A 26,260-nucleotide genomic window follows, 5' to 3' on the forward strand; every position below is an offset into this window, starting at 1 on the left:
AAGAGTGGCCAAGAGACTCGGAAACCATTTTTCTCTTCCGGTTTTCTTACAGGCAGAGAGACGGAAGAGATTGATGAACAGGAGAGGACTTGATGAGTTTGGGAATGAGTGGTGAGCAATGAATGAAAGGATGCAGATACATATAGCATTTATAAGGAGTTGCATTCAAAGTTTTTAGTGATGGACTGTTAGTTGGCTGACGGTCAAATGCATACAATGTTTCAATTATAACTCTTTCCTTGGCTTCTTGGAACAGAAGATGAAAATCAAATATGATTACGCTAATAGTTTAACTGTAGCTTTCAATGATTTTGCACACTCAGAAACCAAGACATCGGGTAACCAACAAGTTATACCGATTGAAATGAGAAGATTAGTTACTATTGCGAGTGCACTTCATTCCTTGACTTCTGTTTGTCTATGAAAGATTCTGGCACTAGCCAGTATATGCTTTCGCAGCACGGTCATGCTAAGAAGGGATATTCACCACTCAGCAATACGATATTTGTATTTTGTTTGGATTCTCATCCAATTGAATCCTGATGAGAGAAGCCGAACTCCCACAAAAATTACAGACCTACAAAAGCAGACGCAAGGAATCCATTCAGCCAAAAAAAAGATAGCTTCCAGTTTCAAATCTGTAAGTGAGGCCATCCTTTGAAGCAGAACGAGAGACCAGTTAAATGGTGCCACGTCACAGCTACCAGTTATTACAGCTGTTTTGAACATTAGTTCGAGGTCTGCTTCACTCTGCAGAAGACGTGAATAGTGTACATCTAATAGTGTTTTGTGCTGAGGTGAATGGTTCTGGTCAACTTGTGTGTGTGATTTTGTGATTTGCAGGGCAACGCAGAGTACTGTATTTTTGTAGAAAACAAAATCATACTTTTTTTATTATAAATAAATTAATATTAAAGTTTAAAATGATAGCTGTGGAATTATGCATTTCCAAAAACATTAAGGATTGGTTGAGATGGAATTTTTTTTTCATGCTACTCAATATGAAAACTTTGTATTATATATTTGTGTTGAATAGTTGTTTTGTTTTTCTATTGAAAGATTGTTTTATAATTTTGAAAATACCTAAAATAATTTTATTGGAAACTCACATTGACATAGAAATTCTTGCCATTAGTCTGAGTTAGAGGAGAATCAATATACTTTCTCTTAAGAAAAAGACAGAGAGAGATGATGAAATCAAAAATCTCTCTTTTTTTGGGGTTGGATTAATTTCGGTTGCACGATGAGTCTACCTAATAGCCACAACATAATAATTTTTAAATACAAAAAAATAAAATTTAAAAATATTTTATGAATTAAATTATTTTTGAAAAAACATGCTCGTTTGCTATTTTTTTTTCTTTGCTAATAATGTTAATTTAAACACTAGTGAGGAAGAAAAGATGCATAAATGGTGTATATATTGTAATACGTAAATGTTTGATATTGTGTGTAGAGATTGCCTTTTTAAAGTGTTTTTTCGTTCAGAAATACATTAAAATAATATATATTTTTATTTTTAAAATTTATTTTAACATCAGCACATTCAAAACAATTCAAAAATATATAAAAAAAATAATTTAATAAAAAATCAAATTTAGTGGTATTGATAGTGGTTGCTTTCAAAATATTTTTTACGAAATATATTAAAATAATTTATTTTTTTATTTTTTAATTATTATTAATATTATTTTTTATTGTATTAATTTTTTTTTTTTTATTTTATATTTATATATTTTTTATTATTAATTTTAGATTTGTAATCTGTATTTGAAGTTGTCAAATTATTAAAATAATGTGTTATTTTTTATTTTTTTTTTAAAATTTATTATTAATGTTGGATTATGTTTTTTGTTTTCTTCTTTATATCAAAAAATCATATAAAAATATAGAAAAAAATAACTTTAAAAATATTTTTTTTTTAGCAAAACACAATACCAGCGGCATTGTCAATCGATACCTTAAAACAAAAGAAATCAGGTAAAAATTGTTACTTTTGAAATTACACTACAACAACTAGTCAACAATACCTTAAAATGATACATATGGCCTTTATATGCACTTGGCCTTTACAATATGTTATTAATAGCTAATTAAAAGAAGAAAAAGTAGACAACCCACGTAACAAGAGTAATTAATTTCATCATACTAACAGTACTGCATTAAAACCAGTTCCACGTTCACAGCACATATAGCAAATCTCCTCATGCCGATGACCCACCAGTTCAGCCACTTTCTCGTTGGACTTCACCACTACCGACACTGAAACTCATTAGAACCAATGCACTTCCCAGCAATCTCAGACTCATTCGCTCTTTACAATATCGTCCGTAAAATATCGTATATTCCAGTCGGAGGAACCACCCTCAGCCACTGCTGCCTCCGCTGCCTCCCTTCCATTTCATTGCATTCTCCTTCATTTACCACTGCCTTAGGTCCCGCTGTGGCCTCCAACAAGCATTTCTCTATCCATCACGAGTAATCAGTTGTCTCTGCTTCTCCGCGGCTCATTCTCACACCAACCTTAAGGATGTCGACCAAATATTTTGCATTAGTTACTTGATCACCCCATTGAGGGAAAGCCACCACTGGCATGCCTGATGTGAGTGCTTCCCATAGTAGAGTTCCACCCACAATGTGTTACAAAGCACGCAACTGAGGGTGAGCTAAAACCTTCTCTTGAGGACTCCATTGCACCACCTTGCCCCTGTCTCCTGCTTTCTCCAAGAAACCCATCTGGCAGAACAAGGAGGTCATGTCCTGGAATCTTTGTGGTGGTTTCATAACTAACAAGAAGAGACGCCCGAATTCAATAACCCATAAGCGATCTCGTTCCATTGTCTGCTTCAATTGGACGACACTACCGAAAGACACATAAAACAACTGATGAAGGTGGCTTTGTGTCAAGCCATTCGATGCAATCATCTGCCTTCAGCAAGTCTCCATGGACCGTTGTCTTTGGTGCCTTGGGATTTCTGAATAGTGGCCAACGGCCTTGATGGGGAAGATTTCGGGACATGTGCTTGATAAGCTCCGGTTCAAGCGCTTCGAATGTTTCCATCAGGATGCAAAATGGCCTGTCAAGATTTTGTACTGACCTAAAATAGCCCTCCTCAAGAAAGGATAAGGAGTTGGGATGCAAGAAACTAGGCACTTCATCATGTTTTAGGAGAGGCATGCATGGTAAATTGGACATCTATCTCGGGGTACTCCTCGTCAGGGAAAGGTACAGTACCGTGATAGAAATGGTAATATGAGGCAAAACAAGCGCAGGATTGAACCCAAAGCATTGCAGAAGGGAGACTTAGACTTGTGGCCACATCTTAACCCAAGGAATGAAAGGGTTGTTTATGAGCAACAAAAACAGGCCGCCTTGCTCTGCATTTTTCTTGATCATTTGAGGAATTACTTGTTTGCCAACAAGCTCAAGTTGAAGTAAGTATTGATCAAGGTCTTGGTGCCAATCCTCGTCCTCTGCCCATCCATCTTCAAAGAATTCAAACCGGATAAAGCCATCACCACGGGTCAGCTTATCTATGACGCCACTGGCTTTTCTCATCTGTTTGCCCAATGGTTTCAGTAGTGGAGAAGTGACAAGGAAGCCTTGGAGGCAAGAATTTTTCCAAGTCTAAGTAAAGGATTTACATGGCCTTGGGCTGGGAAAGAAACGAGGAAGAGATGGCCAAGAGACTTGGAAACCATTTTTGTTTTGACAGGCAAAGAGACTGAAGAGATTGATGTACAGGAGAGGACTTGATGAGTTTTGGGAATGAGTGATGAGCATGGAATGAAAGGATGCAGATATATATAGCATTTATAAGGAGCTGCATTCAAAGTTTTTAGTAGTCGATAGATCTGTAAAGACTGTTAGTTGGCCGACGGCCATTTGTATACAATTTTTCCATTATAACTCTTAATTTCCTTGGCTTCTTCGAACAGAAGATGAAATCAAATTTGATTACGCTAATTAATTTACTGTAGCTTTCAATGATTTTGCAGTCATATTAGAGCAAAATGTATAATGTGATTATAGAAGCGAGAAACACATCTATTTGCAATTTGCAAGTCGATTACTATTCTCTTTTTCCGATCATGGAAACCAGTACTGGTCAAGAAAAACACTCAGAAACCCAATACATCGGGCAACCAACAAGTTATACCGATTGAATGATGAAGATTAGTTACTATTGCAAGTGCACTTCATTCCTTGACTTCTGGTTGTCTATGAAAGATTCTGCACTAGTATATGCCTTCCAGCACGTCATGCTAAGAAGGGATATTCACCACTCACCACTCAGCAATACGATATTTGTGTTTAGAATATTTATTGTTTTGTTTTTCTATTGAAAGATAGTTTTATAATTTTGAAAATACCTAAAATAATTTATTGGAAACTCACATTGATATAGAAATTCTTGCCATTAGTCTAGATTAGAGGGAGAATCAATATATTTCCTTAAGAAAAAACAGAGAGAGATGATGATAAAATCTCTTTTTTTTTTTTTTTTTGGGTTTGATTAATTTGGTTGCACGATGAGTCTACCTAGCAAGCTACAACATAATAATTCTTAAATACGAGAGAATAAAATTTAAAATATTTATGAACTAAATTGTTTTTTTTTATTGTTCCATGCTTCGAGAAAAAGAAAAGAATTAAAAGAAGAAGAAAAAAAGAGCAAGGGAATCTAGCCCTTACCAAAACCCAGGCCAACAACCCCAGAGGTGCGTTTAGCTGGGTTATTACCCATCAAATATAAAACGAGAACAACCAAAGGTGTCGTTTAGCCCTTAAATACACATTGTTTTTTACCGCGTTTGTTACTATTTTGAAGAACATCGTATTTGGTATAAGAATTGAAATGCTGTCACAATCCATTAACTTATTTGCTACGAAACTAAACGTTGGCCTGCCTGTGCGATAAAAATATTATTAAAAAACTTTAATATTTATTTTATTTATTATTTATTTTAAATTAATTTTTTATGTATTTTTTAAATAGTATTGATGTGTTGATATTAAAAATAAATTTTAAAAAAATTTTATTTCAATATATTTTTAAATAAAAAAATATTTAAAAAGCAACGGTTTCTTCACTAATAAATATATTTTAAATCTTTTAAAAATTTGCTAAATAAATAAGTATAAAATTCTCAAAAAAAAATCTCATTACTACCTTAGCTAAAACACAAAGATAAGACATTTTATTTCAATCAATATTAATAATTAGCATATTATTTTTAAAAAGTCACCTTTATACTAATATATAATTATTCATTAAAAAAAAATTAAAATATTTATAAAAGCCTTCAATTCTTTTCAAAACAAAGATATAATTGAATAAACCCACTTAAATATTATTTTAATAAATTGATTGAAATATATTTTTTTTTATATAAAAAAGGAAACATCCAAAAACCTGGTACTTAATGTCTTTAGTGGCAGAAAGGGAGGTGGCCATGCACTATCCTCGTACACTATTGAGCGCATAAATAATGGAAACCTGGGCCGCAACCGTTAACGTTGGTGCTGAAAAGTGAAGCACATATAAACTCATTAGAAGTGGAGATTAAGGTTTGAATATGAAATTTACTAAAAAAAATTATAAAAAATAAGGAAAATTAGTTTTTTATAATTAATTTTATGTATAAATAAATTGTAACCTCAGCCATAAAAGTTAAAGAGGTTACATATCTGCTGGTACAGAAAGTGAAAACTTCTTCATATTTTTATTTTCAGTGAAAAGAGGTTACTTTCGTTTTCCAGACGAAAACAATATCCTGTTACTTTCTTGTCATCAGTTTAAGGTGGTGTTTTGGACTTGAAATTGCAGCAGCAGCTTTTGATATTGAATGTTTAAAAAATATATTTATTTTGAAAAAATATTAAATTAAAATTCCTTTTATGTTTTTCAATAATTTGATAATATAATGATAAAAAATTAAAAAATATATTTTTAAAAAACATATTGCAATGAACTACTGTTGCAGGCATGAATATTCCATCAATAATCAATATATTAAGCATTATTTTATTTTATTTTATTTTAATATCATCTGTTTTCTCACATCCAGACCATGTATATTTCTTCAGTCCGGTTAGAAAAATGATCATTATTAGTGCTAAAAGTAGAGTAACACAGTCTTAAATATGATATGATCTACATTTCATGATTTGAAATTCTTTCCTTGGAATAAATAACAGGTAATTAAACAAAACTTAATAAAAAAACGTAGTAATCCTAGCATTATCCAATCACATTATTGGCCTTCGTTGCCTTGTGTATATTGATGAGGAACCGTGCATTCTACATTGCATACTTCAATTGAACCACAACTCTCAATAATTTCATCTACAAACAACAGAATATTCTTGTCCGATGAACCACCACCGGCAACTGCCTCTCTTGCCGCGATCCTCAATTCCCTTGCGTTGGATTTAAGCTCCACACACTTTGGTCCGTCCATGATCTCTCTAATACATCTTTCAACTTCCTCGTTGCTAGCAATCCCATCTTGATTTGCTCTAAGCCTTAGACCAATGCGAAAAACATCAACAATAAGTTTTGCATTTGTTGGCTGGTCGCTCCACTTGGGGTATGCAATCACCGGCACGCCTGCAGAAATTGTTTCTAACACAGTATTCCATCCACAATGAGTTATAAAACACGCAATAGCTGGGTGGGCTAAAACTTTGGTTTGTGGAGACCATGATACAATCACCCCTTGGTCTTTCGTCTCCTCCAAGAATCCTAATGGCAATTGTCCTGCACCATCAGGTTCTGGTATAAGTTCTGGTTGCTTTAACCACCCAAAATAAATGGACTGTTACTGTTCTTCAGGGCTTTTTGCTATGCACTCCATTTGTTTTGCTGATAAGACAACAACGCTTCCATAAGATACGTATATAACTGAAGAAGGGGCTTCCTTGTTTAACCATTCAATGCAAGTATCTTCTGCTTTCCACATCTCGACACCCCTATCGTGATCTTCATCTTCACCAAGAAGTGATGGAGGAACTAGAGGGCCAATGGCACTACCAGAAAATCAATAAATACAAACGGAAATACTGAGGGAATATTTCCGTCAGTAACTTTCCGAGGGATTTTACCGACGGAAATATTTCCAAGGGATTTTACCGACGGAAATATTCCCTCGGTATATACCGAGGGAATTACTGTGGAAAAAAAAATAAAGCAAAGCAAAAAAAAAAAAATGACGTGTTATTTTTTACCAACGGAATTACCGATGGAATTTTTCCGTCGGTATTTTACAGAGAGCTCTAGAACTGTTCATCTTTCAATTGCACTGTTAATTGCTTTACTTTACGGATAAAATCACCGACGGATTGAAAATTCGTCGGCGTGTTTTGGCGGTTTTTTGAAAAAATTCAATTGATTTAAAATTTTCATTTAAATATTACAGACGGAATCACCGACGGATTGAAAAATCATCGGTAATTTTTGGCGGTTTCTGAAAACTTTTTACGAAATTGAAAATTTAAATTAAATATTATCGACGGAATAATTAAAAAATATTAATATTCAATTATCCGTCGGTAATTCGCCCCAATAAAAAACATGAATCCGCTTATTTCACAAGAGACAGACTCATTTCTTCTTCTTCTACTACTACTACTTCTATTTCTTCTTCTTCTACTACTTCTACTTCTTCTTCTTCTTCTTCTTCTTCTTCTTCTTCACTATATGTAAAAAATATCAATATCTATTTCTTTCTCTTCTTTTCTCTCCTCATCTCCTTCTCTTTTCCTCCATGCTCGGGTATGTCTTCTTCTTCCTTCTTCTTCTTTCTTCTTTTATCCTCTTAGCTTTTTTAATTAATATGCTTCACGAATTTTTTTTTTCTTTAGCTTCACTTGCAAGTATATTAAGGTAAGATCTTTCTTTTTTCTTATTTTTTCATGATTTTCACTATATTTGTTTTTTATTTAATTTTAATTGATTTTGTTCTTAATAATTGTATAAATGTTGTTGTGAGTGTTTTTTTTTTTTTTCATATGAGATCAATTTTTAGTTGATTTATTTATAGGATTTTTAAAATTTTAGCAATTGCAACTTCATTTTTTTCATATGAATTTTTTAGTTGAATTAATTTTTTTTGTTTTATTTATTTGTTACAAATTTTTTTGAGTTGATTTTCTTATTCTTTTTTCCAAGCATTTTGAGTATATATTATACAATGTTGATTTATGTTAATTTAATTATTTTATAATTTTTATAAAATGAATTTTTTTAAAATGTTTTTTAAATAATTACCGACGGATTTACCGACGGAAATAATTCTTTTTTAAATAATTTCCGTCGGTAAATCCGTTGGTAATAAAAAAAAAATTACTGACGCGTCTGTTCCGCCAGTAAATCCGTCGGTAATATTATTACCGACGGATTTACCGACGGACAAAAAATTACCGACAAAAGATTCACCGACGGAAATTATCCGTCGGTGATTTAGTCGGTAAATTAATTACCGATGGAATATGTGTCTTACGCCGATGGAAAAATTTTGTCGGTAAAACTGTTAAATCTTGTAGAGGGGACTAATAGGGCAGAGATCAGCCATGGACTCAATAGCATCTTTCTCAAGCCCAAAGAATGAGTTCCCAAGAACCCATTTATACCTCTTCATGTTCTGGAACATCTCTGAGAACATTTTAGGCAAGCTACCAAATAGAATTGAAGGAAGAACATAGGAAGGTAAATCTTCTGTATGCAACAGTGGCAAGCCTGGCAACTCAACACTCATATCAGGATCTGTTAAAGTAGGAAATGAGTTTAGCTTATTGTAAAAGCGATAATAAATGGCATAAAGTGAACATGGCTGTATCCAAAACATGGCACAGGGAATTCCATGATTGATGGCAACATCAGCTACCCACGTAACAAATGGGTTGGTGATGATGCAAGAGAGCTTTTTGTGACCATTACTGGGGAAATGCTCCTTTATAAGGTTTGAGAGATTGATGGTTCCAAATTTGGCTAAACTCTTCTTGTACGATTCGTAATTAGCCATGCGGTCGTAGTTTAGGCTTTGACCATCAGAGAAGAAGCGAACTTGGACTCCAGAGATTGAGATGGGGGAGGAGGTGGGGTTGATGGTGGAAGATTTGAGCATGCGGTGACGGGTGAATTCAGTGGTGGCCAGTGTGACATGGAGACCTTTATTGACTAAGCGTTTACCTATTCTAAGCATGGGGTTTAAGTGACCCTGAGATGAGAGTGCCACCATTAGCACATGAATTTCTTCTTCTTTGTTTTCCTTCAAGACTTTTCCATGACTTCACAGTTCACACAACGAGCGCGACAAAGAGAGATGAGGTTAAGGAGGGCAGGCGATGGACAAATCACTGTATATGGAAAAATCACGAAGGACAACTCAGCAAAGTATAGACGCAGGCAATGACGCATGGCATTGTAGGTATCCAGATAAGAGGGGGTTTGGAATTGTTATTAAAAAGTGATTTTTTAAAAAATTTGATTTTTTTTTAAATTTTAAATTAATATATTTTTAATATTTTTAAATCATTTTAATGTATTAATCTTAAAATTAATTTTTAAAAAATAAAAAAAATTATTAACATGTTTTTTAAGATAAGAATGACAAAACTCAAATCAAAGTCTTAGTCGTGTATCAAATCTCAAAAAGAAATTAGAAATAAATAAATAAAAGTGTTAAATGATCATCATGAAAAAAGAGAATAAGAAAAAATTAAAACGGGTAATCTATTATCGTTGAAAAGTGATTAAGATTGTTATATATTATTTTAAAAATCTCGGTCCACTTTAAGATTCTCAATGCACTTTATTAGTGCTCAATCGTTGTAATAAGAGTTATTTCTTAAAAGAAATAAATTAAAATAATATATATATATATATATATATTATATTTTAAAATTTATTTTTAATATTAACACATTAAAATAATTATATAAAAAAAATTAAAAAATAATCACATCAATAAATTATCTTTTTAAATTAAAAAGTTATGAGTTCATGGTACATAACTTTATAAAAAAAAATAAATTATATAAATTATAAAATTAATCTTTAATAAAAATAAAATTAAAAAATAAAATTAAAATTAAAAAAATAAAGAAAAGATGAAAAAAAAATAATATAGTAAATAATAATAAGGAGGAGGGGTACAGTTTATTTGCTAAAATGACAGGCACGTCCCTTCATGGATGGGCCCAAGTATATATGCAGCCCATCAGAAGTAAAACATGGGAAAAACACACAGAAAAAGAACTGTCGACCGGCACACACAACAGCTCCCTATTGCACAACCACCTGGTTAGGAAGAAGAACCTTTCCTTGCCGGGAACCATCGCCAGCCGCCACAACGCCGCCACCAGTAGCATTGCCACCGCTAGAGAACAGAAAAAGAAGAAGAACAGAAAAACAGAGGGAAGGAGAAAAGATAAGAGAAGAAAGGCAGAAGGAAAATACTGAGAAAGAGGAAAAACAACCAGCAGCGTCCTCCGCCAGTCCCCATCTTCGCCCACCATCAACAACAACACCACCACTGCAGGTTAGTTTCCACCTCCTTTATTTTCCTCTTCTCCTTCTCTGCGTGCAACCTCCACTGTTCACGTTTCTTAGCAGAAACCGCCCTTACCAGTTACAATTCTAAAATAAAGTGCGGAAAAGCTAAATGAATTATCAGCCTAGTATGTATTGTATTTATAGATAATATACAGTGATTTGAGTTTTCAAAGAAGAGATAAGAAGATAAGAATACAAGATAACAAGCTAAACATACATCTTTATCTTGAGATAAACATGATCTCATCTGTTACTAACAAAGCTTAACAGAAAGGAGAGATAAACATGATCTCATTTGTTGCTAACAAGACTAACAGAAGGTTTATCTCTAACAGCCTCCTTCAAGCTGATCGGAAGATCATGAACCTTCAGTTTGTCTCTAAGAAAAATGAAACGTGATGAAGAGAGTCCTTTAGTGAAGATGTCTGAGGGTTGTGCAGAGGTGGAGATATATTTAGCTTGTATATCTTTGTTAAAGATCTTCTCACGGATAAAATGATAATCCATCTCTATATGTTTTGTTCTAGCATGAAAAACAGGGTTAGAAGATAATGCTAAAGCACCAATATTGTCAACCCAAATGCAAGGTGTTGTAAGTAGAGATATATGAAGTTCTTTGAGTAACATTCTCAACCAGTAAAGTTCAGCCACTGTGTGTGCCATTGATCGATATTCAGCTTCGGTGCTTGATCTTTCCACCACGGATTGTTTCTTAGCAGTCCAAGAAATCAGACATGAGCCTAGATAAATGCAATATCCTGAGGTAGATTTCCTATCATCCGGATTACCAGCCCAGTCAGAGTCACAAAAACCATTGAGTTGAAGTGATCCCTTGTTAAATTGAAGACCAAACTGTAAAGTACCTTTTAGATATCTTAAAACCCTTTTGGCAGCTGTAAGATGAATATTTGTAGGAAAATGAAGAAATTGACATAATTGATTGACACTGTAGGATATATCAGGTCTGGTCAATGTCAAATATTGAAGAGCTCCCACCATGCTTCTATATTCAGTAGGATCAGTAAGAGGATCACCTGAGAATTTTGAGAGTTTGGCACCTGATATGCATGGTGTTGGTGCAGGTTTAGCACCAGTCATTTTCATGCGATGTAGAAGATCAACAACATATTTTCCTTGGTGTAGATGCAAGCCATTTTCTGTCTTGGTTACCTGAATGCCTAAGAAATAAGACAGTTCCCCAAGATCCTTGACAGCAAATTCAGTGTCGAGGTTAGAGATAAGAGTATCAATGGCAGTATCAGTATTACTGGTGACAATAATGTCATCAACATATATGAGCACAAAAATACACACGGTGCTATGATGGAAAGTAAATAAAGAAGTGTCCACAGTTGAGGCAGTGAATCCAAGTTCCATCAGGGCCTGGGATAGCCTTAAGAACCAAGCTCTAGGGGCCTGTTTGAGGCCATATATTGATTTATGCAAGAGGCATACATGATCAGGAAAATTCACATCTTCAAAACCTTGAGGTTGCTCCATATAAACCTCCTCTTCAAGATACCCATGGAGAAAAGCATTAGAAATATCAAGTTGTCTAATAGACCAATTATAATGAACCGCCAAAGTAAGGGCTAACCGAATAGTAGCAGGTTTAATAACTGGACTAAAAGTCTTCGTAAAGTCAAGGCCATCAACTTGATTAAATCCCTTTGCCACCAACCGTGCCTTATACCTGTCAATAGAGCCATCAGATCGTTGTTTTATCTTGAAAACCCATTTATTTCTCACAACCTGTTTATGTCTTGGTCTCGGACAAAGTGACCAAGTGTTGTTAGTAAGCAATGCATTATATTCTGCAGTCATTGCATTCACCCAATCCTGGTCCCTTGCAGCTTGTTTAAAGGTTGTTGGTTCAGATGGTAAAGTATTAGTGAAATGAGCTTGGAGGGGATGCTTGGTGGAATGATAAAGGTGATATTCTGGAAAATGCTTTGGTTTGGAGGAGTTGGTCTGAGACCTGGTTATAATTTGTGATGAGTGAGGCAGGGTAGAGGTGAGGTCTGGTTGTTGAGTAGGAGAGGCAGAAACTGAGTGTGGTTCAAGATTAGAATCTGGAGATATAGGGTCAGGTATAGGTGTAGTGTTGATATGAGAAGGGGAAGTAACATGTGAAGGTTCAGAATGGATTTCAGAAATAGATAGATCAGTAGGTGTGTTGATATTGGGTGAAGTTGTTGTAGAAAGAGGAGGTAAATAGTCATGATCTGAAGTGGATGGGTTAGGAATAAAGAAACTAGGTAAAGTAGCTGAAATAGGAGACAAAGTGTTGGAGATAATACCTGTTTGTGTGGAATCTGAAGACAGAGGAGAATTGTGCTGCAAGGGACGAGTATTACTGGTTGTAATCAGTGCATCCTGAGCAGGGAAGTTCAACTCGTCAAAGACAACATGTCTGGATATATAGACTCTATTTGTTTGTGGATCAAGACACCGATACCCTTTATGATTAGAGCTGTATCCAAGGAATACACATTTCTTACTTCTAAAAGCAAGTTTATGTGCATTATACGACCTAAGCAAGGGAAAACATAAGCACCCGAATGTTTTAAGTAATGAGTAGTCTGGATATTTGTCTAATAGAGTGAAGTATGGAGATTTGTTGGACAAAACAGGTGTAGGGAGTCTGTTTATGAGGTAAGTAGCTGTGAAGAATGCATCCACCCAATAACTCATAGGTAGATGTGACTGAGCCAAAAGAGTAAGACCAGTAGTGGTGATATGTCTATGCTTTCTTTCAGAGATTCCATTTTGTTTAAAAGTGTAAGGACATGTGAGTTTATGAAGAATACCATGTTGTGAGAGGTATTCCTGGAAAACAGTAGATAAATACTCACCACCATTGTCAGTTAATAGTTGTTTGATAGTGCTTGAAAATTGGTTTTCAACTAAGCTTTTAAAACGAACAAAGCAGCTAAACACCTCTGATTTTTGTTTCAATGGGAACAACCATGTAAATCTGGGAAAATCATCAATAAATAAGATATAGAATTTGCAACCACCAACTGACATGATAGGAGAAGTCCATACATCCGAGTGAATCAATTCAAGGGGACGGCTAGACCTATTATTGGACTCAAAGAAAGGAAGTTTATGACTCTTAGCTACTTGACAGGACTCACACAAGGTCTGTGATTTTTTTGATCCAGAAACAGGTATTAATGAGTTTTTCACTAAACTAGAAATAATCGTGTCTGACGGGTGACCCAACCGTGAATGCCAAACTTGAAAGGGAGCAGTAACACCTAGGAGTGCAGTAAAAGGAGAGAGCATGGCAGCTTTGGGAGATGACTTGTTGAATTTAAGTTGCTGCAGGAACATTGGATACAAACCAGCTTTACTCGGCCCTTGCAGGAGAATTTCCTTGGTCTGCAGATCCTTCATAAAGAAGTGAGTTGCTGTGAGTATAAAATAACAGTTGTTGTCAAAGCAAAAACGTTGAATAGATAATAGATTTGACGAAGCAGATGGACAATGAAGAATATTGGTTAAAAGGAATTGTGATTCAGGTGTAGCAAGCACAGAGGAACCAATATTGGTGATATGCAAACCTTCTTCATTGCCAACTGTTATTTTGTCATTTCCATGATACGGTTGCTGGTGCAGGGTTAAATTCTGGAGTTCAGAAGTGATGTGATTATTAGCCCCACTGTCAAGGTACCATGGCTGTTCAAATCCTTGTTCCTCTTGAGTATGAGCTGCCATTGCTGCCAACTGAGCAGGGGGATGCCTGCCTTGATAAGAAAAATCCATGCGGTGATAACAATCAAGAGCCTGGTGATTTGTCTGTCCACAGATCTGACAAGAAGAGAATTGTTTTGGAACTCTAGTGGATTGTGGTTTAGAGTCTGGGGCAGAAAAGATTGGATTAGCATTGGATCTTGCATGGTGGGGATTTTTCTAAGTGGGAAATCCATGGTGGTGATTTTTCTGAGTGGGAAATCTTGGTTTCTTATTGGTTGGTTTGTGTTTAGGAGTAAAAAAGGCCACTTGAGTAATCTCAGATGACTGAGATTTGTTTTGTGCTTCAAGTAGTTGCTCGTGGTTAAGTAGTTCAGCTTGAAAAGCATCAAAAGAGATTGGTTGGTCTCGGGTAGCAAAGCTGAGGGAGGTGATAAAAGTGGTGAAGATGGGATTTAGTCCACCAACAATACATGAGATAAGGTCTTCATTGTCAACTGGTTTTGCTACAACTGAAAGTTGGTCAGACAAATGTTTTGCTGTGAACAAATAATCAGAGCAACTTTTGTTACCTTGCTGCAGAGTTTGGAGTTGTCTTTTGAGATGGATGATTCTTGAACGAGATTGAGGAGCAAATCTGGTAGCAAGAGCATTCCAAACCTGTGTAGATGTAGTGAGTCCATACACAGTGGAAAGAACTTTTTCATCTAGTGTGGCATTTAACCATGCCAAAATAAATTGATCCTTTTTCTGCCAAACTAGATATGTTGGATTAATATCAGAGGTTAGTTTGCCAGTGGAGTCAACAAGGAATTGAGTAGGACAAGCCTCAGAGCCATCAACAATGCTCAGGAGGTCATGGCTTTTCAAGGTTGGTATGAACTGAGTTGTCCAGTTCAGGTAATTGTGTCCTTCAAGTTTGACAGACACTAAAGAGGTGATATTAGGGATGACAAATGAAGGTGATGCAGAGAAAGAGGCCATAATGGATCGGAAAAAAAAAAAAAATAGAGAGCGTGAGCTTTGGATGCTCTGATACCAAGTTACAATTCTAAAATAAAGTGCGGAAAAGCTGAATGAATTATCAGCCTAGTATGTATTGTATTTATAGATAATATACAGTGATTTGAGTTTTCAAAGAAGAGATAAGAAGATAAGAATACAAGATAACAAGCTAAACATACATCCTTATCTTGAGATAAACATGATCTCATCTGTTACTAACAAAGCTTAACAGAAAGGAGAGATAAACATGATCTCATCTGTTGCTAACAAGACTAACATAAGGTTTATCTCTAACATTACCTTGCATTATTCGTTGTATAACGAACCAAATATCAACCCAATTCACTTCACTTGCGTCCTACAATTACTGTCGTTTGCTCAAAGCTATATATTTTTCTTTCTAGCAGGTGACTGATCATTATACTGGGAGGAACTATCGAGGAGCCCGAAACCCTCGATTCCTTATAGACGTGCTATGTGTATTGGAATGATGAGTCTCTCTTTTATGTTATTCATTATTAAAATGAAAGCAAGGAAAACAAAATGTCATATCTTTGGCAATAGAATACTCAAGCCAAAAATATGCTTAAATGGCTTATATTGAAACCTTCGATATTGTGCTCCATCTGCATGACTAAGATGTACATATGGGCCACGATTAATGTATATATACTCTTTGAATATTGTCAGCATTATTAACTAAAAATTCAAATATTTGTAAATATAATTCTAGATCACGTTCAAGATTTGTAATGTTAAATTCTTAACCATGCATGATCCTTTCTTGAAGACTGAAAAAAATGATTGAGACACTATATTTTCAAAACTAGAAAGTTTAGAATTTGTTGTCCTCCTCCCACTTGATAATCTATCACCTACTTTCTTAAAATATCAACCCATACGGTTCTATTTCTTTGAGTTTTGAATACTGCTCGACATTATAAAAATCCTAGATATCATGAAATTTATACTCAAATCATAAGACAATCATAAATATAATAAAAACTAAAAATATTACAGCAATTTTAATTTTCAACAACCATTACAAGCAATTCAAACGAATAAGATTTTAGCAAATTATAAATAGGAAAGTACAGAAATTCGATAACAACCATACATATGGCCTTTATATGGCATTTGGCCTTTACTGTATATTATTAATATCTAATTAAAAGAAGTAAAAAGTAGACAAGTACATAACAAGAGTAATTTCATCATACTAACAGTACTGGATTAAACCCGTTCCATATTCACTGCATATATAGCAAATCTCCTCATGCCGATGACCCCACCAGTTCAACCACTTTCTCAATGGACTTCACCACTACCGACACTGGAAACTCATTAGAACCGTTGCACTTCCCAGCAATCTCGGACTCATTCGCTTTTACAATATCGTCCGTAAAATGTCGTATATTCCAGTCGGAGGAACCACCCTCAGCCACTGCTGCCTCCGCTGCCTCCTTCCATTTCATTGCATTCTCCTTCATTTCCACTGCCTTAGGTCCCTCTGTGGCCTCCAACAAGCATTTCTCTATCTCATCACGAGTAATCAGTTTGTTCTCTGCTTCTCCGCGGCTCATTCTCACACCAACCTTAAGGATGTCGACCAAATATTTTGCATTAGTTACTTGATCACCCCATTGAGGGAAAGCCACCACTGGCATGCCTGATGTGAGTGCTTCCATAGTAGAGTTCCACCCACAATGTGTTACAAAGCACGCAACTGATGGGTGAGCTAAAACCTTCTCTTGAGGACTCCACTGCACCACCTTGCCCCTGTCTCCTGCTTTCTCCAAGAACCCATCTGGCAGAACAAGGAGGTCATGTCCTGCATCTTTGAGGGGTGGTTTCATAGCTAACAAGAAGGAGACGCCCGAATTCAATAACCCATAAGCGATCTCGTTCCATTGGTCTTGCTTCAATTGTACGACACTACCGAAAGACACATAAACAACTGATGAAGGTGGCTTTGTGTCAAGCCATTCGATGCAATCATCTGCCTTCAGCAAGTCTCCATGCACCGTTGTCTGTGGTGCCTTGGGATTTCTGAATAGTGGCCCAACGGTCTTGATGGGGAAGATTTCGGACATGTGCTTGATAAGCTCTGGTTCAAGCTCTTCGAATGTTTCCATCAGGATGCAAAATGGTTTGTCAAGATTTTTGTACTGACCTAAAATAGCCCTCCTCAAGAAAGGATAAGGAGTTGTGGGATGTAAGAAACTAGGCACTTCATCATGTTTTAGGAGAGGCATGCATGGTAACTGGACATCTATCTCGGGGTGCTCCTCGTCAGGGAAAGGTACAGTACCGTGATAGTAATGGTAATATGAGGCAAAACAAGCGCAGGATTGAACCCAAAGCATTGCAGAAGGGAGACCTAGAGTTGTGGCCACATCTGTAACCCAAGGAATGAAAGGGTTGTTTATGAGGCAACAAACAGGCCGCCCTTGCTCTGCATTTTTCTTGATCATTTGAGGAATTACTTGTTTGCCAACAAGCTCAAGTTGAAGTAAGTATTGATCAAGGTCTTGGTGCCTATCCTCGTCCTCTGTCCATCCATCTTCAAAGAATTCAAACCGGATAAAGCCATCACCAAACGGGGTCAGCTTATCTATGACGCCACTGGCTTTTCTCATCTGTTTGCCAATGGTTTCAGTAGTGGAGAAGGTGACAAGGAAGCCTTTGGAGGCAAGAATTTTTCCAAGTCTAAGTAAAGGATTTACATGGCCTTGGGCTGGGAAAGAAACAAGGAAGAGATGGCCAAGAGACTTGGAAACCATTTTTGTTTTGACAGGCAAAGAGACAGGAGAGATTGATGTACAGGAGAGGACTCGATGAGTTTTGGGAATGAGGGATGAGCATGGAATGAAAGGATGCAGATATATATAGCATTTATAAGGAGCTACATTCAAAGTTTTTAGTAGTAGATAGATCTATAGAGACTGTTAGTTGGCTGACGGCCATTTGTATACAATTTTTCCATTATAACTCTTTCCTTTGCTTCTTTGAACAAAAGATGAAATCAAATTTGATTACGCTAATTAATTGACTGTAGCTTTCAATGATTTTGCAGTCATATTAGAGCAAAATGTATAATGTGATTATAGAAGCGAGAAACACATCTATTTGCAATTTTGGATGTCGATTACTATTCTCTTTTTCCGATCATGGAAATCGGTAGTTAAGACATGTTTGAAAATCTTTGGAAAACACTCAGAAACCCAATACATCGGGTAACCAACAACTTATACCGATTGAATGATGAAGATTAGTTACCTGTGCAAGTGCATTTCATTCCTCGATTTCTGGTTATCTATGAAAGATTTCTGGTTATTCTTCTTTAATAAGATTAGAAAAGCATTATAGTGGACAAAAAACCAACTTAACCGTATAATACAAGAACAAATTGCAGAGAATTATGCAGATGAAACTGAATTAAACAAAAAAAAAAAAAACGATTGTATATGTATAATAATAAATTGTGAGTCAATGAATTTGACTTTCCATTTACAGACACGGTGCGCTCTTAAAAAGAAAAAAAAAGTACATCTTCAGTTTTGATTGACCCTACTGTAAATAATATTCTTTGTAATATTAGTTTTATATCTAGTTCGTCAGAAGTTCGAAAAGCGATCGATGGGGATGCTTTAATGATGGTTCGGGAGAATTAATAAATAGCTTCCTGGATTCTACACTAGCATATGCTTTCCAGCACGTCATGTTAAGAAGGATATACAGTTGCTGCTTACGTTCAAATATTGACATATTGAACTGCATATTGTTTTTTTTTTTAAAATATATTAAAATAGCAGTGTATTAAATTAATTTTTGTTGATTATGAAAAAAATCATGATTATAGACAGGAAAACATGATAACCTCATTTAACCTATATAAAAACAAATCAAGAAGATCAATATGATAAATCAAATATTGAAAGCCAAAAAAAGTACAAAATCTAAAAAAAGAAGGTAAAAAAAGCATGCAACTCAAGAAAATAAACCAGTGAATACAAGTCATCTAAAAAAAATTTTGGTTCCAATAGACAAAATTGATCAGATTCCCATAAAAGTTTCACCATGTGACAAGGGTCTTGAAGAAATTCGAGTTAAATTCCTTCCCTCTCGACCACTTCAAAAGGAAACCTCCGTTGTCATTAATCATAAATAAAGATTGTTATTGAGGTGGCCTGCGCTAGATGAATAGCCTCCTTTTCTTTTGGGGGCAAGCCAAATGATCAATTCATTGAAACAAGGAGCGAAAAGGCACTCAAGCGGAAAGAAAAGCATCCTGATGAGAGAAGACGAAGCTCCCACAAAATTACAAGCCTTCAAAAGCAGACAAAAGAAATCATTTCAGACCAAAAAAATGTATGCTTCCAGTTTCAAATCTGTAAGTCAGTCAATCCTTTGAAGCAGAGCTCGAGACCGGTTAAATGGTGTCACTTCAACAGCTACCAGTTATTCCAGCTCTTTTGACCATTAGTTCTAGGTCTGCTTCACGCTGCAGAAGACGTCAATTGTATGCAATTTTTCGTCTGATCTCGTAAATAATACATCTCCTTTGTGCAGTACTTTAACTTTGACTATATATACATATGCTTTCCAGCACGTCATGTTCGAAAAACGAAATTGTTTTGGGTTTGATGGGTGGATGAGAAAACATACCCATCACCACTCTTTCTTTTTCTTTTTTCTTTTTTTATCAAGAACGACGGGGCTAAAGCCTAACGCATAAAATTACAATTTACAAGCAACACAAGCAAGGTAACATATATTCCATGAGTATCTTCAACGAACGAGTTTGAAAACATCCCATGATAGTCTTGTAATTATGGTGATGAATCTGTGGGCATGCAAATGAACAGATAGAGTAATGGTAGAGCAATTCAATTTAGTTGGTGAACATTGTTTCAAGTCCCGAATTTGAAGGACAGATAGTACTAAGAAAAACACTAGTTTCTCTTTACAATCAACGTGTTTTGTTGAAGATGATATATTTGCTAGTATTGAGTTTGTGATTGTAGGAGAGTGCCAATCAAATCAATGGAGGGTGATGGATGATGAATATCACCAATGGTTGATCATTTTAAAAAAAATTAAAATAGTTCGTTATTTTAATTAAAAAAAAAAAAATTTGTTTTACTCAAAATCAACTCAGATTTTTTTATCAAGTCAGATCAAGTTATTTTTCAAAAATCATATTATATAATAAATAACAAATAACATCCTATTAATTATTTAATTTTCAGATCTATAAAAAAAAAAAAAAAAGTACAGATACAACGAAAAAGGACAAAATGAAACTCATAATTTACTCAAAATCAACACAAGCAAGGTAACATGCATCCCGTGAATATCTTCAACGATCAAGTTTGAAAAACATCCCATTATAGTCTTGTAATTATGGTGATGAATACGGGCACGCAAATGAACAGGTAATGGTAGAGCAATTCAATTTAGTTGGTGAACATTGTTTAAATTCCCGAATTTGAAGGGCAGGTAGTCCTAAGATAAACACTAGTTTCTCTTTACAATCACCGCATTTTGTTGCAGATGATTTGCTAGTATTGAGGTTGTGATTGTAGGAGAGTGCCAATTAAATCAGTGGAGGGTGATGCATGATGAATACCAACAATGGTTGATCATTTTAAAAAAAATAGTTTTATCTTGATAAAAAAAAATATGAAGAGAATAAAAGCTGAGTTTTTATTTGATTTACCCAAAATCATTCTAAATTTTTTATCAGATCAGATAAAGTTATTATGGTATTCAATAAGTAATTAATGATATCTTATTAATTATTTTTCAGATCTACGTTAAAAAATATATAGATATAAAAAAAAATCATAACTTTCTAAAAGTGATAAAAATATATATTTATCTAGAATTTCTCTTTCATACTTATATCTATTTAAAAATATATTTAAAAAATAACTAATAAAATATCACTAATTAATTCATAAACACCTAGAAATTATTTCTAGAGTATTCCTTTTCTATTTTTTTAACACGAATCTATTTAAACTCTGTACCAGCCTATTCTTAAATTAACATGTTTTTTATAATAAATAACGAAACACAATTTGAAATTGCGTTGGCCTTCATGTCATATCTTCGAAGTTTGGTAAATGTCCTCTCATTCTTTACTTTTCAAATACATCATTAACTTTCATCCAACAAAAAAATAATTTTTTTTTTTGTTATATTAATACATCAAAATTATAAAAAAAATATTAATGATATATTTTAAAATTAAAAATATCTTTAAAATACAATAAAAGACAAAAAATAAAAGTTATTCCAATCACACCTGAAATGATTGAAACAACCTTGGATTGGATGTCCATAACCATAGAATGCTTGCACCTGGTGTATTTTTGTCACCTCTTGGCTATTGCACTTGAACAGCGTGCATCTAATAGTGTTTTTGTGCTCGTGGGGTCGGGTGATTTGTAACTAATATCCATGTAACGCGTCGAAAACAGCTGTCTTCGCATCGGTGTGCTTTTTGAAGAATAATAGATGTTATTTTTTAAAATATTTTTTTATTTAAAAATATATTAAAATACTTTTTATTTTAAAAAATTATTTTTAATACAAACATATTAAAATAATAATAAAAATTTAAATAAAAACAAATCTTTAAATTTTCATGAAATATAATTTGTATGACGTTTCTAACAGCTCATTAAGTTACAATGCATTTGATTGGATTCTCTTACTTCAGTCACATGTCTTAAAAGCATTTTAAATAACAAAAAAAATTATTTTTCAAAGAAAACTTATTGATATGGTTTTTTAATAATGTGAATATAATTTTATTTATACACACATATATTCTAATAAAAAAAATTAAATTAACAATTCATTTATATTTTAATATTGATACTTTTAATAAGAAAACCTATTGAATAATATATTTTAATATTTTTGATAGAAATGGAAGGCTTCATTTTCTTCAACATAAAAGTAACTTTTTATTTAGCTCTTTCATTGAAGCCATAAAATAAAAAAGAAAAGCTAAAAACTTACTTTTGACTACTCTCTCATTAAAAATACCCTTACAAGCCACCTTCCTTTTCGCCAGTCATTTTCACCTGCCATTATATGTGTATGAACATTTAACTTTTTACCACAATTATTCAAGGTGATGAAAGTTAAATATGAGTTATTGAGTTTAAATCTTATTTTGTTAATTTATCATTGATAAAAAAAAAAAAAACCAATGAAAAGAAACAAAAAAAAAGTCTTCAAATCTAGGCTTCAAGTACCCCAGCCATCTCCAAATAACATCGTGTAATTTAAGGCAAGCTTCTGTGTTATGATGTTAACATATCTATGTCAACATATTTATGGATGTCACAACTAACATATTATCATATCAATAGATATATCATGTTATTGTGTTGATATAATGTTATTAACATTACACAATCATCTATATAACAATTGATATAGTGATTTATCACTACCATGATATTTATATTTACTAACGGTATTTGTACTATCATTCCATTGGTAATTAATTTACCAATGAAATTATCGATGGAAATGTTATGTCGATAAATCCTTCATTGGTATTTTTTTTGTCTGTCGGTAAGTCTATTGGTAATAAAAAAATTATTTTACCGATGGAAAAAAGCATGAAAAAAAATATATTTGCTTCATTTCATCGGTATTTTTCTCGGCATGTCCATATATAATTCCGTCGGTAATTATTTAAAAAATATTTTAAAAAATCTATTTTACAAAACTATAAAATAATTAAATTAATATAATTCAACACTCTATAATACTCAAAACACTTCAAAAAAAAAGAAAAAAATCAACTCAAACAAATTTGCAACAAATAAATAACAAAAAAAAATAAATTCAACTAAAAAAATTCATATGAAAAAAATAAAGTTGCAATTGCTCAAAATTTAAAAAATCCTATAAATAAATCAATTAAAATTGATCTCATAAGGAATAAAAAAAATCCTACAACAACATGCATACAATTATTAAGGAAAACAAATAAAAAAAATAAAAAAAACAAATATAGTGAAAACAAAAACACGAAAAAAGAAGAAAATTTTTTTTTATCTTAATGTAAAAATCATAAAGTATATTAATTAAAAAAAAACTAAAAAGAAAAAAAAGGAGAAAAATACATACTTGAGCATGGAGGAGAAAAGAAGGAGTTGAGGAGAGAAGAGAAGAGAAAAAAAATAAATATTGATATTTTTTTACATATAGAAAAGAAGAAGAAGAAGAAGAAAGGAGCCTTGTTTGTTTTGAAATTGAGGATTCCACACTTTTTATTGAGGTGTGTTTACTAACGATTTTCAGACGAATAATTAAATATTAATATTTTTAATCAAAAAATTTTAGAAACCGTCAAATATCACCATCGATGATTTTATCTTAAATATTTAATTTAAAATTTTAATTTAATCAAAATTTTTTAGAAACCCGTCAAATAACATTGACGACCTTTTAATCCATTAGTTATTTAGTTTTTAAAAAAACAACAATTAACAGTGCAATTGAGGGGTGAACAGTTCCAGAGCTCTCTGGAAAATACCAATGGTATTTTTCGTTGATGATTCCGTTTGTAATTGATATGATAAACAATGTTAACATTTTACTAACGAAATTACTAACGGATTGTACCGATGGAATAAATTCCATCAATAATTTCATTGGTAAAAATGACTCGTCATTGGTTTTTTTGCTTTGTTTAAATTTTGTGTATTTTTTTAATATGGTGATATCAACAATAAATTTAAAAAATATATATTATTTTAATATATTTTCAAATAAAAAAATACTTAAAAAAATAACTACAACTCTACAGGTTTGAAAACATGTGAAAACAATATGGATACAATTCTCAAAACAAAAAATAAATCTCATTCCTACTTAAGCTAGAACAACAAGATAAGACATTTTATTTTTAATTAATATTAATTAGTATATTATATTTAAAAATCCACCTATTAAACTAATATATAATTAATCATAAAATAATTAATAATATTTATAAAAAAAACTTTAATTTTCTTAAAAACAATAATATAAGTGAATAAATATTTAAATATCATTCTATAAGATGATTCAATATATATATATATATATATATATATATATATATATAAAACATCCAAAAACCTGGGAACAATGTCTTTAGTGGCAGAAAGGGAGGGGCGCCATGCACTATCCTCGTACACTATTCAGCGCATCAATAATGGAAACCAGGTCCGAAACCATTAATGTTTGGTGCTGAAAAGGGAAACACATGCGAAAGAGGTTTCCGTTTCCGTTGGTAGTGAAAACGTTTTCGATTTTGTGGGCTCCATAGAAAGGACATTTATTTTCAGTGAAAAATATTACTTTCGTTATTAAAATTAAAGTTTTTTTCCAATAATTTTAATAAATTAATGTTAAATATATATATATATATATAATAATTTTAACATATTTTTCAAATAAAAAATATTTTTAAACATCATATTATATAACAATACATGATCCTGGATTGAAGACCGAAAAATCCTTGAGACACTAATTTTTCAAAACTAGAAGGTTCGGAATTTGTTGTCCTCCACCAACTTGATGATCTATCATTTATACTTTCTTAAAAAATAAACATATACCTTTGTATTTCTTTGAGTTTTGATTACTACTCGACATTATAAAGATCCTAGATATAATAAAATTTATATATACCCAAATCATAAGACAATCATGAATATAATAAAAACTAAAAATATTACAACAATTTTAATTATCAACAGCCATCACAAGCAATTCAAACCAATAAGATTTTAGCAAATTATAAATAGGAAAGTACAGAAATTCGATAACAACCATACATATGGCCTTTATATGGCATTTGGCCTTTACTGTATATTATTAATAGCTAATTAAAAGAAGTAAAACGTAGACAAGTACATAACAAGAGTAATTTCATCATACTAACACTGGATTAAACCAGTTCCATATTCACTGCATATATAGCAAATCTCCTCATGCCGATGACCCCACCAGTTCAACCACTTTCTCGTTCGAACCAAATACACTTTCTAGCAATCTCAGACTCATTCGCTTTTACAATATCGTCAGTAAAATATCGTATATTCCAGTCGGAGGAACCACCCTCAGCCACTGCTGCCTCCGCTGCCTCCTTCCATTTCATTGCATTCTCCTTCATTTCCACTGCCTTAGGTCCCGCTGTGGCCTCCGACAAGCATTTCTCTATCTCATCACGAGTAATCAGTTTGTTCTCCGCTTGTCCGCGGCTCATTCTCACACCAACCTTAAAGATGTCGACCAGATATTTTGCATTAGTTACTTGATCACCCCATTGAGGGAAAGCCACCACTGGCATGCCTGATGTGAGTGCTTCCATAGTAGAGTTCCACCCACAATGTGTTACAAAGCACGCAACTGACGGGTGAGCTAAAACCTTCTCTTGAGGACTCCATTGCACCACCTTGCCCTGTCTCCTGCTTTCTTCGAGAACCCATCTGGCAGAACAGGGAGGTCATGTCCTGCATCTTTGTGGGGTGCTATCATAGCTAACAAGAAGGAGACGCCCGAATTCAATAACCCATAAGCGATCTCGTTCCATTGGTCTTGCTTCAATTGCACGAGACTACCGAAAGACACATAAACAACTGATGAAGGTGGCTTTTGTGTCAAGCCATTCGATGCAATCATCTGCCTTCAGCAAGTCTCCATGGACCGTTGTCTGTGGTGCCTTGGGATTTCTGAATAGTGGCCCAACGGCCTTGATGGGGAAGATTTCGGACATGTGCTTGATAAGATCTGGTTCAAGCTCTTCGAATGTTTCCATCAGGATGCAAAATTGCTTGTCAAGATTTTTGTACTGATCTAAAATAGCCTCCTCAAGGAAGGATAAGGAGTTGTAGGATATACGATACCAGGCACTTCATCATGTTTTAGGAGAGGCATGCATGGTAACTGGACATCTATCTCGGGGTGCTCCT

The 26,260-nt window shown here is 33.7% G+C and overlaps 1 protein-coding gene and 2 pseudogenes across 1 annotated transcript; all 3 read right to left on the reverse strand.

Annotated features, from left to right (window-relative positions):
* Positions 1-2,143: 2,143 nt before the first annotated feature.
* Positions 2,144-3,916, reverse strand: LOC118029008 (gallate 1-beta-glucosyltransferase 84A24-like; annotated as a pseudogene).
* A 12,399-nt stretch (positions 3,917-16,315) lies between these two features.
* On the reverse strand, positions 16,316-18,121 carry LOC118029015 (gallate 1-beta-glucosyltransferase 84A24). Its single transcript, XM_035032782.2, has one exon. The coding sequence runs from the start codon at positions 18,044-18,046 to the stop codon at positions 16,538-16,540; it is 1,509 nt and encodes a 502-aa protein (XP_034888673.1). The 5' UTR covers positions 18,047-18,121; the 3' UTR covers positions 16,316-16,537.
* A 6,881-nt stretch (positions 18,122-25,002) lies between these two features.
* Positions 25,003-26,252, reverse strand: LOC118028999 (gallate 1-beta-glucosyltransferase 84A24-like; annotated as a pseudogene).
* Positions 26,253-26,260: the final 8 nt, after the last annotated feature.

The sequence above is a fragment of the Populus alba genome, chromosome 9, assembly GCF_005239225.2.
Source record: "Populus alba chromosome 9, ASM523922v2, whole genome shotgun sequence".
Taxonomy (NCBI): Eukaryota; Viridiplantae; Streptophyta; class Magnoliopsida; order Malpighiales; family Salicaceae; genus Populus; species Populus alba.

Excerpts from the sequence above, each read along its gene's own strand:
- LOC118029015 (XM_035032782.2), bottom strand. The coding sequence starts at position 18,046 with ATGGTTTCCAAGTCTCTTGGCCATCTCTTCCTTGTTTCTTTCCCAGCC.